The 17,161-nt window shown below is 46.5% G+C and overlaps 1 protein-coding gene across 1 annotated transcript; it reads left to right on the top strand.

Moving 5' to 3' along the window:
- Positions 1-4,990: 4,990 nt before the first annotated feature.
- On the top strand, positions 4,991-14,290 carry MED28 (mediator complex subunit 28). Its single transcript, XM_077280007.1, has 4 exons — positions 4,991-5,185; positions 9,156-9,222; positions 9,924-10,036; positions 13,940-14,290. The coding sequence occupies exons 1-4, from the start codon at positions 5,033-5,035 to the stop codon at positions 14,135-14,137; spliced, it is 531 nt and encodes a 176-aa protein (XP_077136122.1). The 5' UTR covers positions 4,991-5,032; the 3' UTR covers positions 14,138-14,290.
- Positions 14,291-17,161: the final 2,871 nt, after the last annotated feature.

The raw sequence follows: 17,161 nt of genomic DNA, 5'->3' as shown, positions 1-17,161 counted from the left end.
GTCTCTTAGGCCAGTCTCACACGTCCAGATAATTCCGGTACCGGAGAAACCGGTACCAGAGTTATCCGTGTCCGTGTGCTCACGTAGACTATACGTGTGGGATCCGTGTGATGTCCGTGAGTATGCTTTTTAAGGTCCGTGTGCTGTCTGTGTGCTGTACGTGTGTCCGTGTCTTGCAACAATTTTTACAATTTTAACCCTATGACAGGAAAAACGCACACGGATGGCACACGGACAGCATCCGTGTGCGGTACGTGTTGACATGCACCCATTGACTTTAACCCCTTTCTGTCATCGGACGTACTATTCCGTCCATGTGGGGTGGGCCCTACTTCCCAAGGACGGAATAGTATGTCCAGCGCGATCGGCCGCGCTCACGGAGGGAGCGCGGCCGGGTGTCAGCTGACTATCGCAGCTGACATCCGGCACTATGTGCCAGGAGCGGTCACGGACCGCCCCCGGCACATTAACCCCCCCGGCACACTGCGATCAAACATGATCGCAGTGTACTGGCGGGATAGGGAAGCATCGCGCAGGGAGGGGGCTCCTTGCGGGCTTCCCTGAGACGATCGGTACAAGGCGATGTGCTCACCTTGTGCCGAGCGTCTCCTCCCTGCAGTCTCCGGATCCAAAATGGCCACGGGGCTGCATCCGGGTCCTGCAGGGAGGTGGCTTCACAGCGCCTGCTCAGAGCAGGCGCAGGGAAGCCTCCCTACTGTGCTGTGTGATCGCCGATCTGACACAGTGCACAGCTAAGTGTCAGATTGGCGATCTGTCACTTTACTGTGATGTCCCCCCCTGGGGCAAAGTAAAAATGTAAAAAAAATAAAAAAAAATGTGTAAAAAAATTAAAAAAAAAAAATCCTAAATAAATAATAATAATAAAAAAATATTGTTCCAATAAATACATTCCTTTAGCTAAAGAAAAATAAAATAATAAAAGTACACATATTTAGTATCGCCGCGTCCGTAACGACCCGACCTATAAAACTGTCCCACTAGTTAACCCCTTCAGTGAACACCGTAAAAAAAAAAAAAAACGCTTTATTATCATACCGCCGAACAAAAAGTGGAATAACATGCGATCAAAAAGACGGAAATAAATAACCATGGTACCGCTGAAAACGTCATCTTGTCCCGCAAAAAACGAGCCGCCATACAGCATCATCAGCAAAAAAATAAAAAAGTTATAGTCCTCAGAATAAAGCGATGCAAAAATAATTATTTTTTCTATAAAATAGTTTTATCGTATAAAAGCGCCAAAACATAAAAAAAATTATATAAATGAGATATCGCTGTAATCGTACTGACCCGAAGAAAAAAACTGCTTTATCAATTTTACCAAACGCGGAACGGTATAAACGCCTCCCCCAAAATAAATTTATGAATAGCTGGTTTTTGGTCATACTGCCTCACAAAAATCGGAATAAAAAGCGATCAAAAAAAGTCACGTGCCCGAAAATGTTACCAATAAAATCGTCAACTCGTCCCGCAAAAAATAAGACCTCACATGACTCTCTGGACCAAAATTTTGAAAAATTATAGCACTCAAAATGTGGTAACGCAAAAAATAAATAGTAAATCAACCCCCCCCCCCTCATCACCCCCTTAGTTACGAAAAATTAAAAAAATGTATTTATTTCCATTTTCCCATTAGGGCTAGGGTTAGGGTTGGGGCTAAAGTTACGGTTAGGGTTTGGATTACATTTACAGTTGGGAATAGGGTTGGGATTAGGGTTAGGGGTGTGTCCGGGTTAAGGGTGTGGTTAGGGTTACAGTTGAGATTAGGGTTAGGGATGTGTTTGGATTAGGGTTTCAGTTATAATTGGGGGGTTTCCACTGTTTCGGCACATCAGGGGCTCTCCAAATGCGACACTGCGTCCGATCTCAATTCCAGCCAATTCTGCGTTGAAAAAGTAAAACGGCGCTCCTTCCCTTCCGAGCTCTCCCGTGTGCACAAACATGGGTTTACCCCAACATATGGGGTATCGGCGTACTCAGGACAAATTGGAAAACAACTTTTGGCCTTCAATTTACACTGTTTCCCTTGGAAAAATACAAAACTGGGGGCTAAAAAATAATTTTTGTGGGAAAAAAAAAGGATTTTTTATTTTCACGGCTCTGCGTTATAAACTGTAGTGAAACACTTGGGGGTTCAAAGTTCTCACAACACATCTAGATAAGTTCCTTGGGGGGGTCTAGTTTCCAATTTGGGGTCACTTGGGGGTTTCTACTGTTTGGGTACATCAGGGGCTCTGCTAATGCAACGTGATGCCTGCAGACCATTCCATCTAAGTCTGCATTCCAAATGGCGCTCCTTCCCTTCCGAGCTCTCCCAAGCGCCCAAACGGTGGTTCCCCCCACATATGGGGTATCATCGTACTCAGGACTAATTGGACAACTTTTGGGGTCCAATTTCTCCTGTTTCCCTTGGGAAAATACAAAACTGGGGGCTAAAAAATAATTTTTGTGGGGAAAAAAAAGAATTCTTATTTTCACGGCTCTGCGTTATAAACTGTAGTGAAACACTTGGGGGTTCAAAGCTCTCACAACACACCTAGATGAGTTCCATAGGGGGTCTACTTTCCAAAATGGTGTCACTTGTGGGGGGTTTCAATGTTTAGGCACATCAGGGGCTCTCCAAACGCAACATGGCGTCCCATCTCAATTCCAGCCAATTTTGCATTGAAAAGTCAAATGGCGCTCCTTCCCTTCCGAGCTCTGCCATGCGCCCAAACAGTGGTTCCCCCCCACATATGAGGTATCAGCGTACTCAGGACAAATTGGACAACAACATTTGGGATCCAATTTCTTCCCTTACCCTTGGGAAAATAAAAAATTGGGGGAGAAAAAATCATTTTTGTTAAAAAATGATTTTTTATTTTTATGGCTCTGCATTATAAACTTCTGTGAAGCACTTGGTGGGTCAAAGTGCTCACCACACATCTAGATAAGTTCCTTAGGGGGTCTACTTTCCAAAATGGTGTCACTTGTGGGGGGTTTCAATGTTTAGGCACATCAGGGGCTCCCCAAACGCAATATGACGTCCCATCTCAATTCCAGTCAATTTTGCATTGAAAAGTCAAATGGCGCTCCTTCGCTTCCGAGCTCTGCCATGCGCCCAAACAGTGGTTTACCCCCACATATGGGGTATCGGCGTACTCAGGACAAATTGTACAACAACTTTTGGGGTCCATTTTCTCCTGTTACCCTTTGTAAAATAGAACAAATTGGAGCTGAAGCAATTTTTTTGTGTAAAAAAAGTTAAATGTTCATTTTTATTTAAACATTCCAAAAATTCCTGTGAAACACCTGAAGGGTTAATAAACTTCTTGAATGTGGTTTTGAGCACCTTGAGGGGTGCAGTTTTTAGAATGGTGTCACACTTGGGTATTTTCCATCATATAGACCCCTCAAAATGACTTCAAATGATATGTGGTCCCTAAAAAAAAAATGGTGTTGTAAAAATGAGAAATTGCTGGTCAACTTTCAACCCTTATAACTCTTTAACAAAAAAAAAATTTGGTTCCAAAATTGTGCTGATGTAAAGTAGATATGTGGGAAATGGTACTTATTAAGTATTTTGTGTGACATATCTCTGTGATTTAATTGTATAAAAATTCAAAGTTGGAAAATTGCTACATTTTCAAAATTTTCGCCAAATTACCGTTTTTTTCACAAATAAACGTAGGTAATATCAAAGAAATTTTACCACTATCATGAAGTACAATATGTCATGAGAAAACAATGTCAGAATCACTGGGATCCGTTGAAGCGTTCCAGAGTTATAACCTCATAAAGGGACAGTGGTCAGAATTGTAAAAATTGGCCCGGTCCATAACGTGCAAACCACCCTTGGGGGTAAAGGGGTTAAGGGGCCGTGTGATCCGTGCGCTCCCACGAACACTGACTTGTCTCCGTGTTTTTCAAACGGACACTCGGTCCGTGAAAACACGCTGACATGTGCAGAGACACATTTACTTTAGGCCGGTTTCACATGTCAGTGGCTCCTGTAGGTGTGGTGAGAGTTTTCTCACGTACCGGAGACACTGACTCACGTAGACACATTAAAATAAATGTGTCTCTGCACATGTCAGCGTGTTTTCACGGACCGAGTGTCCGTTTGAAAAACACGGAGACAAGTCAGTGTTCGTGGGAGCGCACGGACCCATTAAAGTCAATGGGTGCATGTCAACACGTACCGCACATGGATGCCGTCCATGTGCCGACTGAGGACCACACCGTGCACGAGACAGCGCTAGAGTTAAGCGCTGTCCCCCCTGTGTGTGGTGCTGAAGCCGGCATTCATTCCTTCTCCCCAGCAGCGTTCACTGGAGAGAAGGAATGAAAAATCTAGGGGTTTTTTTTGTGTGTGTTTAAAATAAAGTTCGTGGTCACCTCCCACCCCGTGCGCCCGCCCGCTGGCATTAAAATACTCACCCAGCTCAAGCGATGCCTCCTCTCAGCGCCGAAGTTTGTCCTGTATGAGCGGTCATGTGATACCGCTCATTACAGGGATGAATATGCGGCTCCACCTCCCATAGGGCACTGATGTGCCACGTGAGCACACGGATAACTCCGGTACCGATTTTCCCATCAGAAACTGTCACCACACGTACCGGTGCCACTGACGTGTGAAACCGGCCTTACATCTGTGAATGTACAACACAAGTGCAGGACGGGAATGTTCAGGCCTGTGCAAAGACTTTCCCCATGAGACGTCCCCACAGCAGTGCGAGTCTGAGCAGCGCGGTCCCTGGTCTCGTTTCTAGCCCACTGCCAGTACTACGGCGCCATCTGGTGGCTAAGAAACAACATGACTGTAACTGTTATTCCACGCTTTACCACTGTGTCGTGATTCCCAGCTACTGACATAACATACTCTGGTGTTGGGAATAACATTCTGTTCCGAAAATAAAGCATTAAAAAAACCCCAGTTACCAAATCAAAGATGGCGGAGGCGGCCGCATGCCAGTAGTTGTTATGAGGGAACGCTTCCGGTGACGTCATTAGCCCTGTTTTGTTCTGTTTCATGGCGTCTTCTCTCAGCGGGATGTTCTCCGGGCAGCCTCCCGGGCCTCCGCCGCCCATGCAGCCTGGAGCAGGGCCTGGGCTCATGTCTACGCCTCCCGGGGCGAAGAACCAGAACTGCACCCTGGTGGACGAGCTGGAGTCCTCGTTCGAGGTAGGAACGTGCAGTCTGCAAACTGAGGCCGTCCGACTACAACTCCCAGCATTCCCTGATGACGGCAACATGCTGGAAGTTGTAGTTCCACAGCAGCTGGACAGCCACAGTCTGCAGGTGATGGAGGGATGTGTATATTAGTGGTCTGCAGCCGCACTACAAGTCCCAGCATGCACACAGTGCACTAGTGCTTCTCCCCCTACATCATACACGTGGGGCACTGCAGCCCCCCAGCTCTGGAGCTGTATACATGACATCTTGGTGTGTACTACAAGTCCCAGCATGCACCAGTGCACTTACATCATACACCTGCAGCCCCCCCCCAGCTGCGGAGCTCCATACCGGAGATCTTGGTCTGTACTACAAGTCCCAGCATACACACAGTACACTAGTGCTTCTCCCCCTACATCATACACCTAGAGCCCTGCACCGCCCCCCCTGCACTGCAGCCCCCCCAGCTTTGGAGCTCTGCAGCCCCCCCCCCCAGCTCCTGAGCTCTGAAGCCCCCCCCCCCAGCTCCCGAGCTCTGCAGCCCCCCCCAGCTTTGGAGCTCTGCAGTCCCCCTGGCTCTGGAGCCCCCCCCCAGCTCCTGAGCTCTGCAGCCCCCCCCCCAGCTCCTGAGCTCTGCAGCCCCCCCCCAGCTCCTGAGCTCTGCAGCCCCCCCCAGCTCCTGAGCTCTGCAGCCCCCCCCAGCTCCTGAGCTCTGCAGCCCCCCCAGCTCCTGAGCTTTGCAGCCCCCCCCAGCTCCCGAGCTCTGCAGCCCCCCCCCCAAGCTCCTGAGCTCTGCAGCCCCCCCCCCAAGCTCCTGAGCTCTGCAGCCCCCCCCCCAAGCTCCTGAACTCTGCAGCCCCCCCCCAGCTCCTGAGCTCTGCAGCCTCCCCCCCCCCCAGCTCCTGAGCTCTGCAGCCTCGCCCCCCCCCAGCTCCTGAGCTCTGCAGCCCCCCCCAGCTCCTGAGCTCTGCAGCCCCCCCCCAGCTCCTGAGCTCTGCAGCCCCCCCCAGCTCCCGAGCTTTGCAGCCCCCCCCAGCTCCCGAGCTCTGCAGCCCCCCCCCAAGCTCCTGAGCTCTGCAGCCCCCCCCCCAAGCTCCTGAGCTCTGCAGCCCCCCCCAAGCTCCCGAGCTCTGCAGCCCCCCCCAAGCTCCCGAGCTCTGCAGCCCCCCCCCAAGCTCCCGAGCTCTGCAGCCCCCCCCCCAAGCTCCTGAGCTCTGCAGCCCCCCCCCCCAAGCTCCTGAGCTCTGCAGCCCCCCCCCCCAAGCTCCTGAGCTCTGCAGCCCCCCCCCCCAAGCTCCTGAGCTCTGCAGGTCCCCCCCCCCCCAGCTCCTGAGCTCTGCAGGCCCTCCCCCCACTCTGCAGACCCTCCCCCAGCTCTGTATACCGGAGATCTTGGTCTGTGGGAAGAGATTAGTATTTTGCCCCCGCTATGGCAGATCCCGCTGCCTTCTGTTACGGCTGCTCCGTTTATTACTGGGGCGTTGGATGGCAGGAGGGGTCTGCAGGCCGCCATGTCAGTAACACCGGGGTCTCTGGTGGTTAGTGACCTGCGCTGTGTGCACCACAGTAACCAGCATTCCCTGTGTTCTAAGATTTTTACATTACGATCAGGCACCATTCCTTGGCCCCGTGGGGGCTTATGTCTGAGTCCCCCCGCAAAATGGGACTCAGACTCATGAGCCATTGGGGCCATAGACTATGATGGTGCAGACAGAGCGAGGGTGGGCTCTGCTGTGTGTCATTTCCAGGTGTATATGACTACTGGAGGCGGACATTCGGATGTAGGGGGCTGTGTCTGTCACTGGTAGGTGTACACGCCCGAAAATGACGCACGTCAGAGCCCACGTTCTCTCTGTCCGCACCATCATAGTCTATGGCCCTGTCGGTGAATCCGTCCGAATCCTGTATTGCGGGGGATGGTGACGTAACCATGGACAGGGCTGCTCAGACCCAATGTGAAGGCACCATAAGGCTATGTTCACACTGAGTTTTTGAGGACTCCTTTTTGGACTGTATCTGCTCCCAAATCCTCCTGAAAAACAATTGGAAAACTTCCTATTCATTTCTATGGGAAATCCACTGTGCTGCTAATATGGTGAGGGTTTTTTATAAAAAAAAAAAAAAAGTAGTTGTTGTTTTCATTTTTCTGTCATAAATTGATAGTACACATGAAGATTAGACACTTTGTAATATATCGTGTCAGTGATTTCTGCTTCCTTCTCCTCCAGGACTCCTCTTATTCTCAAAATCCCATTACTGAGACGGGAGATGACAGTTGGTGCTGATGAGATTCCCTGTAGAGCGGAGGAGGGAGGAGCTCTGCCTTTAGCTCCTCCCCCTCCATCTACATAGAATCTTATCGGCACCAACTGTCATCTCCCGACCCAGTAATGTAACAGTGAATTCCGAATTATCCAAGAATTGAGAATTTTTAAAGCGATCAGTCCAGGAGGAGATAGAAGCAGATTTCTCTGAAAACCTATTACTGAGTGTCGAATCTTCTTGTGTACTATTGGTTTATGAAATAAAAAGTAACAGTTTTTAAGCTGATTTTATTCTTCATCCTACTAGCCCTTTTTCAAAACCTTTAGAGAAAAAACCAAACAAAAGACACTTCTATAAAGCAGATCCAGAGGTTTCGAAACTTCTCCAAACTTTGCACTGTCCCATCACGAGGCTGCAGTGACCACTTCAGGATAAAAAAAAAAGGAAAACTCTTCCAGAGACACTTAGCAGAAAAAAATCTCCAAAGAAAAAAAGAGCAGCCGCTTCCTGAAGATGGTTGTTGGACTTGCTCCCCCTCAAAAAAGTATTGTGTGAATGTGTCTTGATGGTTTCCAGTGATTTTTTATGATAATGCCGGTTGCGGCTACACCGAGACTTTATCCATACAAGTTGCTCCGTCTAAGATCGGTTACTGTAAGTAGCAACCCTAAAAGTCACTATTAACCCTTTAACGAGCCTTGCCACATGGCTTAGGATAAAAGCCAAACCAGAATCTGAATTTGCAGACATGTTTGGAGGTGTAACTCCTCCTCAGTGCAAAGCATGAGATCTGATTTAGTGTGTGAGAGGCCTCTGACTGCGGTCTACGGGGTAATATCTCCATGTTTAGAGTGACATGTCTAGTATGCCAGTGTAAGGAGACTTATAGGCCATACAATGCTCCCTGGAGGCATGTCACTCCCCACAAAGAGAGATGCCACCCTTTAGACCTAAGTCAGAGGCCTCTGAGGCTTTGCACTGAGGAGGGGCAATACCTCAAAACACGTCTGCAAATTGAGTCTCAGGTTTAGCTTTTATCCAAAGTCATATGGCAAGGCTCGTTAAAGGGTCAATATTGACTTAGGATTGCTACTTCCAGTAGGTGTCACTAGAGTTAAGTCCTCTTACTCTGTGAAGAAACAATTTGTATAATTAATTTCCCAGAGGAGCATTGTATGGCCTATAAGCCTCCTTACTCTGGCATGTCACTCTCCACAAGAAGAAACAGGACGGTGCATGTAAATGCAGCCAGTCTACATCTATGGTGTCAAACCTGTTAGGAAATCACAACTCTCAGTATGTGTGGTAGGGAGTGCTGGGAGTTGTAGTCCGGTAACAGCTGGAAATCACTGAACTACAGAAGAAATTGTTAGTGTTTCCGGTACTTGGTGCACCCTGAGCGATACACAGCATCCCTTACTACAATGTCTCTACTTTAGGGGTGTGTGACCCCAGTCCTTCCCTGACTGCCCGGCCGGGCATGGAGGTCAGACATGTCCCGTCCTCTCCTGGGTGCTTGCAGAGCAGCCGTGTTCCTGCCCTCTGTCTGTTTCATGGTTTTCCGCAGCTTGTTGGCGGAGAAGGCTGATGTCGCTCACACTTTAGTTGATCTCTAAGACACTTGCTCCTAAGAGGAGGGCGCCTAGTCGGGGCAACGTTATAACATGGCCGCCTCAGAAATGGTAGATGTGAATGGCTTTCCTCTCTATTACAGGCTTGCTTTGCTTCTCTCGTGAGCCAGGACTATGTGAACGGCACAGACCAGGAGGAGATCCGCACAGGTAACACATACCGAGAAGCTGCGTCTGTCATTTATAGGGGTTTTTCTACTTTTTCCTCAAGTATCCACATCACTCTCCATACCAAACCATTTCTCAGAGGTCGTTATTTCTCACTATTACCTTTTTTGATAATGCTTTGGCTTTTGTTGGCTAAATTATGTATGTAAAGAACTACGGATTCCATGATTCCCGTCCTATCCCACAGAAATTTCCCACAGTTACAAGGTAATATAATATAACACAGCTCCGATACTGAAACTGTACAGTCTGCTGCCCAGCATGAGAAACACAATTCATTCAGAGACGTGGAGGAAAGGTGAGATGAGTGGAAATGAGGTGTCTAAGGTGTAATGCCCTGTACTCGATGGTGGGGCGATTACCACATGTTCAGCATACAGGACGCAATACAAGGAGGGGGATAAATGCCAGGAGTGTGGAAATGTGACTGCATTTGAGATGGAATTTAGATAATTCACCAACGAGGCCATAGACTCACGTGAACTCCATTTTATACTTTTTTCTGAAAGTTTCCGTCATTTCAGATGGGCACAGAGACTTAGCAGATGGTCCCCTTACTGCTGAAATGTTGTGAAAGCGCTTTACTGCAAATGTCTGCCTACAGCCCCAGCCCTGGGGTCCATGCTGCGTCTGTTATGTGGTAGCACCATAAGTCCTTCCCTGTCGTCTCCTCTCCTCCGCAGGCGTTGAACAGTGTATTCAGAAGTTCCTGGATGTGGCCAGACAAACAGAATGTTTCTTCCTACAGAAGAGGTTACAGCTGTCTGTCCAGAAGCCGGAGCAGGTTATTAAGGAGGTGAATATCCTACTGTGAGGACCATGTCATCTCCTCACTACTCCTAAGGATGATGCGCACAAGTAGGATGTCTCCATAGCAAACTGGCTTATCTCAAAGAGGTCTCCAGGACTTAAACCTCCATACACATTCGCTTAATGTCAGCTGAGCCCACCAATATCACCAGGATCGTCCCACACTCTGTGTCTGGAATCCCCCTGACAATTTGTTGGGGAATAATTAAATGGAATGTCTGATTTTGGCCTGCCGGTCATTGTCACCCCAAGATGATCTGCAGCCGGACATGCCAAGCAATAGCTCCCTCATAGAGAACACAGAACGCGCGCCCCTCTGTATGAGACAGACGGATAGGATGTCTGCCAGCTGAATCATCGCTCGCCCAACAGACATTCAATGTGTTTAACATGTTTAAAAGGGACTGTCGGCGCTGAAGACTGGTCCAACCAAGAACAGGCGCTTGGTGCACCACTGATGTGGCCAAACAGTTTAGTGCATCTTCCCACCTACTTGTTTTCCCTTTTTCTGACTTTATATAGCCAGAGCTGTCAATCAAAATAGAGGGGGCAGAGATGGAGCGGACAAGCAGGAGGGAAACCGCATGGGACTGTTTGGCCACAACCAGGGGGTTCACTGAGCACCTTTGCTTGATTTAGAATAGTCATTCTCTGCTGACAGATTCCCCTTAAACATTCCTGACTTGTCTTTAGGGCCCGCACTGATTAGCGCTATGGAAGGGCCAAAGCTTCAGCACCAGTCACCGCCACACTTGTATGTACAAGGCTGCAATATAGGAGTTGTGCCACTTACAGGCATAATACACTAGATAAGTCATGTCCAGCCCGGCACAAGAGATAAAAGCGTCTATCACTTTACCTGGGGGGTATCCCTCTACCTGTGCACCCCAACAGACCTCACTGTAAGTCAGCATGGTCGGTCAGGTGGCAGACGTGTCCACTGTAAGACTGATGGAGCGCTGTGCGGGACTGTTGCAGATGTAAATAGAATAACACTATACTTCGTACAAGTGCCTATAAGGCTGTGTGCACACGTGTTTTTCTCACGTTTTTTCGCTATACAAAACGCATACATATGCACCCCATCAATTAGAATGCATTCCACAATTTTTGTGCACATGATGCGTTTTTTTCCACGAAAAAACGCATCGCGGTAAAAAACGCAGCATGTTAATTAATTTTGCGGATTTTTCGCGTTTTTTCCGCTATTTAATGCATTGGGGAAAAAAAATGCAAAAAACGCATTTGGATTTCTTGCAGAAAATGTCCGGTTTTCTTCAGGAATTTTCTGCAAGAAATCCTGACGTGTGCACATACCCTAAGGCTACGTTCACACGATCAGGATTTACATCCTTTTTTTTGCCTGCCCGTTTTTGGAAAACGGCAGCTAAATTCCGCAGTGAATTTGAGCTGCGTTTTCTGATCCTTTTTCTTCAGCGTTTTCCACTGCGGGTTTCCAATAGCAGTTTCCTATTGGAGCTGCTGGAAAACCAGTGCGGAATCCGCTGAAAGAATTGACATGCTACTTCTTTTTTCCGCTGGAAAATCCGCGCGGATTTTCCAGCGGAAAAACGGATCGTTAGCACAGCGGTTTTGGTTTTCCATTGGGTTACATTGTACTGTAACCAACATGGAAAACTGATCCGGATCCGCAGCTGAAAATCCGCTACGGATCCGGATCAAAATCCGGATCGTGTGAACGTAGCCTCAGGCAGCCGCAGCCTGACGAGTATGTTCACGTGTTGCATATTTGTGAGTGATGTCCCAGGTGGATTTGCATGTGGAAATCCAGAAAGTAATACAGTACCAGCTTACTGATTGACCTGATCAATCTCATTTATACATTGCTGAAGATTTTTGTGCAGAAATTGACTTAATAATTTGTTTTGTGGAATTAATTGTAGATTTCACTTTTTTCAAGGCATAGGCTAAAATCTGCTGCAATTTCCCAGCAAAACCGCTCCTGTTACATACAGATAAAATGCAAAAAAATCTAATGCAAATCTGCTATTCATGGGGAGATCCTACAGGGAGAGTCCAGAAGGATTAGAAAACCATGGCTGCTTCTTTCTAGAAACATCTGTCCACATTAATTTCCACGAAGCTGAGCTGCAGTACAAGACATACAGTGGGGGAAATAAGTATTTGATCCCCTGCCGATTTTGTAAGCTTGCCCACTGACAAAGACATGAACAGTCTGTAATTTTAAAGGTAGGTTAATTTTAACATTGAGAGAATATCACAAATAAAATCCAGAAAATCACATTGTATAAATTATATAAATTTATTTGCATTAAGCAGTGAGAAATAAGTATTTGAACCCTCTGGCAAACTCAATACTTGGTGGCAAAACCCTTGTGGGCAAGCACAGCAGTCAGACATTTTTGTAGTTGATGATGAGGTTTGCGCACGTCAGGAGGAATTTTGGTCCACTCCTCTTTGCAGATCATCTCTAAATCATTAAGATTTTGAGGCTGTTGCTTGGCAACTCGGAGCTTCATCTCCCTCCATTCGTTTTCTATGGGATTAAGGTCTGGAGACTGGCTAGGGCTTTCCATGACCTTAATGTGCTTCTTTTTGAGTCACTCCTTTGTTGCCTTGGCTGTATGTTGTGGGTCACTGTCTTGCTGGAAAACCCTGCCATGACCCATTTTTAATGTCCTGGCGGAGGGGAGGAGGATGTCACTCAGGATTTTACGTTACATGGCTCCATCCATTCTCCCATTGATGCACTGAAGTAGTCCTGTTCCCTTAGCAGAGAAACGCCTCCAAAACATAATGTTTCCACCTCCATGCTTGACAGTGGGGATGGTGTTCTTTGGGTTCTAGACAGCATTTCTCTTCCTCCAAACACGGCGAGTCGGGTTAATGCCAAAGAGCTCAATTTTTGTCTCATCTGACCACAGCACCTTCTCCCAGTCACTCACAGAATCATCCAGGTGTTCATTGGCAAACTTCAGACGGGCCTGCACATGTGCCTTCTTGAGCAGGGGGGCCTTGCGGGCACTGCAGGATTTTAAACCTTTACGGCGTAATGTGTTACCAATGGTTTTCATGGTGACTGTGGTCCCAGCTGCCTTGAGATCATTAACAAGTTCCCCCCGTGTAGTTTTAGGCTGATCTCTCACCATAATCAAGGATATCCCACGAGGTGAGATTTTGTATGGTGCCCCAGATCGATGCCGATTGACAGTCATTTCGTATTTCTTCCATTTTCTTACTATTACACCAACAGTTGTCTTCTTCTCACCCAGCGTCTTACTTATGGTTTTATGGTAGCCCATTCCAGCTTTGTGCAGGTCTATGATCTTGTCCCTGACATCCTTATAAAGCTCTTTGGTCTTGGCCATGTTGTTGAGGTTAGTCTGACTGATTGAGTCTGTGGACAGGAGTATTTTATAGAGGTGACTATGTAAGACAGCTTTCTTTAATGCAGGTAACGAGTTGATTTGGAGCATCTATCTGGTCTGTAGGAGCCATAACTCTTAATGGTTGGTAGGGGATCAAATACTTATTTCTCACTGCAAAATGTAAATGTAAATCAATTTATATAATTTATACAATGTGATTTTTTGTAATGTTAAAATTAGCCTACCCTTAAAATTATAAACTGTTCTGGTCTTTGTTAGTGGGCAAACTGACAAAATCAGCAAGGGATCAAATACTTATTTCCCCTACTGTATCTGGCTGACAGATATGCTGCTGTTTGTAGAAGAAAGCAGCCATGTTTTTCAGATCCTAGAAATCCCCATTAAATATGACCACAGTAGAGATGGCAGCAAAACTTCTTCTCCTGCCAGGGAGCATTGCTTGCTGCTTTGCCACCATCCATACCTTGCTACCTTATAAATTGCCTTTTTCTTTTTTTTTCTACATTTGCTCCTGATAGGATGTGACAGAACTTCGTAGCGAGCTGCAGAGGAAGGAAGCGCTCATTCAGAAGCACCTGGCTAAGTTACGGAGCTGGCAGCAAGTCCTAGAGGAGATTAATGGTCCGCCTAAGAAGCCGAGTGAGATGCCACAAGGGCCGCTGGCATTCCTGGAGCAAGCCTCTGCCAATATCCCTGCTCCAATGAAGCAGACGTGACCTGAAGGACAAATTATAAAGAACTTTTCTATTTTTATTTTGCCTTTGTTTTTGTACTGCATTTTGTAAAGTAGAGTCATCCTTTTGGACTTAGGAAGATTTCTGGTGAATTTTTATGTCATCGTTCAATTAAAAATGCTTCAGTAAACCGGTGTTGTATTTCAGGGTTTCTTAATGTTCCCAAGTCTCGGACTCAAAAAAAAGCTAAAATACTCTGTGCTGCGCAGTATGATGACTGAAAGTGTCACATGTATGATGGGAAGAGAGGTGAGGTGGTACAAAAATAATAGAAATGTCCTTCTGGTACATGATAGAGAAAGGAAAGCTCATACTAAGAAAAAATGGAGTCTGAGTGTTGGAGGTTCTCATCTGAGCCTGTTGTGCAAGAGCAGGCACCACGCTGAGGAATAATGAGGTCAATCCGCATGGCTGCTGCTCCACGCGCTGGACTCCAAAGAAATCCAAGGAAGGGAGACAAATGATGGTTTGGTTCAGGGCTGCCACGGATAATGAGGTGATGTGCCTTTTGTGTAAAAGCTTTGATCATTGCTTCGTGTTTCGGAGCCTGTCTAACCCCTTCATCAGGCTGGTGTACATACACAATGAATACCCATTATTTTATACACTCCTATAGGGTATACACTCACCGGCCACTTTATTAGGTACACCATGCTAGTAACGGGTTGGACCCCCTTTTGCCTTCAGAACTGCCTCAATTCTTCGTGGCATAGATTCAACAAGGTGCTGGAAGCATTCCTCAGAGATTTTGGTCCATATTGACATGATGGCATCACACAGTTGCCGCAGATTTGTCGGCTGCACATCCCAAAGATGCTCCATACAAGGCAGGATGGATCCATGCTTTTATGTTGTTTACGCCAAATTCTGACCCTACCATCCAAATGTTGCAGCAGAAATCGAGACTCATCAGACCAAGCAACGTTTTTCCAATCTTCTACTGTCCAATTTCGATGAGCTTGTACAAATTGTAGCCTCAGTTTCCTGTTCTTAGCTGAAAGGAGTGGTACCCGGTGTGGTCTTCTGCTGCTGTAGCCCATCTGCCTCAAAGTTCGACGCACTGTGCGTTCAGAGATGCTCTTAGGCCTACCTTGGTTGTAACGGGTGGCGATTTGAGTCACTGTTGCCTTTCTATCAGCTCGAACCAGTCTGCCCATTCTCCTCTGACCTCTGGCATCAACAAGGCATTTCCGCCCACAGAACTGCCGCTCACTGGATTTTTTTTCTTTTTCGGACCATTCTCTGTAAACCCTAGAGATGGTTGTGCGTGAAAATCCCAGTAGATCAGCAGTTTCTGAAATACTCAGACCAGCCCTTCTGGCACCAACAACCATGCCACGTTCAAAGGCACTCAAATCACCTTTCTTCCCCATACTGATGCTCGGTTTGAACTGCAGGAGATTGTCTTGACCATGTCTACATGCCTAAATGCACTGAGTTGCCGCCATGTGATTGGCTGATTAGAAATTAAGTGTTAACAAGAAGTTGGACAGGTGTACCTAATAAAGTGGCCAGTGAGTGTATATCAATTGCATCCAACTCATCAGTTGGCAAACTAGCTGCCGCCTGTGCTGTGGACCTGGAGATTACTAGCACAGCACGTCCAATTCCAGTGTGTCGGAGGACTCACACTGTCTAAAATACCACCTAAATTGAAACACCGGACAAATATATTCTTCGAATAGAAATATTTTTATCCAATAGTGCCAAATTACTGTCCAGCAATGATATATACAAACAAGTAGTTCCCTTGAAGAAGGTGGAGGTTACCCCAAAAACTTTGCACAGATATGTGGGCATCCTCTTCCTCCATGCAGTGTATCAGCATTTTGGAGTTTTTCCTGTGGCTACACAGCAATATGCGTTTTAAGGCAGGAGTATGCACCGAAAGTGAATGACTTTTTTGAAATCAGAAGTTTCCATCCACTATATAAAAATACACATCTGCATGTTTTTCTCAATATCCGACACAAAATCAGAAAAAAACCTTTCCTGTTTCAGATCAATGTTTTAAGGCATTTTTATTACTTACTGAAAAGTCAAGTTTACATGCATCATTAGTATTTGGTACCATTGCCCTTAAACTGAATAACTTAGGTCAAACATTTGGGATTTCCTTCCACAAGTTTCTCACAATAGTTGGTCGGAATTTGGGTCCATTCCTCCTGACAAAACTGGTGTAACTGATCCAGGTTTGTAGGCCTCCTTGCTCGCACCTGCCTTTTCAGATTTGTCCATAAATTTTCAATATGATTGAGATCAGGGCTTTGTGATGGCCACTCCAAAACATTGACTTTGCTATCCTTATCCCACTTTATTGCCATTTAGGCAGTATGCTTCTGGACATTGTCCATTTGGGAGACCCATTTCAGCCCAAGCTTTAACTTCCTGGCTGATTTCTTGAGATGTTGCTTCAGTATTGCCACATAATCTTCATTTCTCATGATGCCATCTATTTTGTGAAGTGAACCAGTCCCTCCTGCAGCAAAACAAACCCAGAACATGATGCTGCCACCACTGTTTCACAGTTGGGATGGTGTTTTTAGGCTTCCAAGCTTCTCCTTTTTTCCTCCAAACGTAATGAAGGACATTATGCCCAAAAAGTTCAATTTTAGTTTCATCAGACCACAGGACATGTCTCCAAAAATTAAGGTATTTGTTCCTGTGTGCATTTGCAAACAATAATCTTTGTTTTTTGATTCTCTTAGAGTAATGGCAGAGTGGCCTTTCAGCCCATGTTGATACAGTACTTGTTTCGCTGTGGATATGTTAGCGCTATATAAAAATAAAGATTATTATATTGACACCGTCTTACCAGATTCCACCATCATCTCCACAAGGTCTTTTGCTTTTGTCCTTGGGTTGATATGCCCATGTTGGACCAAAGCATAATCATCTCTGGGACACAGAACTCGTCTCCTTCCTGAGGGGTATGATGGCTTGTCATTCCTATATTGTTTGTACTTGCGTATTGTCACGCAGCTGCTATGCAGGGAGATGCAGCTC

This window comes from Ranitomeya variabilis, chromosome 1 (assembly GCF_051348905.1).
Source record: "Ranitomeya variabilis isolate aRanVar5 chromosome 1, aRanVar5.hap1, whole genome shotgun sequence".
NCBI lineage: Eukaryota > Metazoa > Chordata > Amphibia > Anura > Dendrobatidae > Ranitomeya > Ranitomeya variabilis.
Note: the sequence above shows the minus strand (reverse complement) of the source record. Positions and strands in the feature narration are given on the sequence as shown.

What these genes read in the sequence shown, in the direction of transcription:
- MED28 (XM_077280007.1), top strand. Translation starts at nt 5,033, where the DNA reads ATGGCGTCTTCTCTCAGCGGGATGTTCTCCGGGCAGCCTCCCGGGCCT. An exon ending in CCAGGAGGAGATCCGCACAG is followed by an intron (nt 9,223 to 9,923) that starts GTAACACATACC and finishes TCTCCTCCGCAG; the next exon opens with GCGTTGAACAGTGTATTCAG. An exon ending in CGGAGCAGGTTATTAAGGAG is followed by an intron (nt 10,037 to 13,939) that starts GTGAATATCCTA and finishes TGCTCCTGATAG; the next exon opens with GATGTGACAGAACTTCGTAG.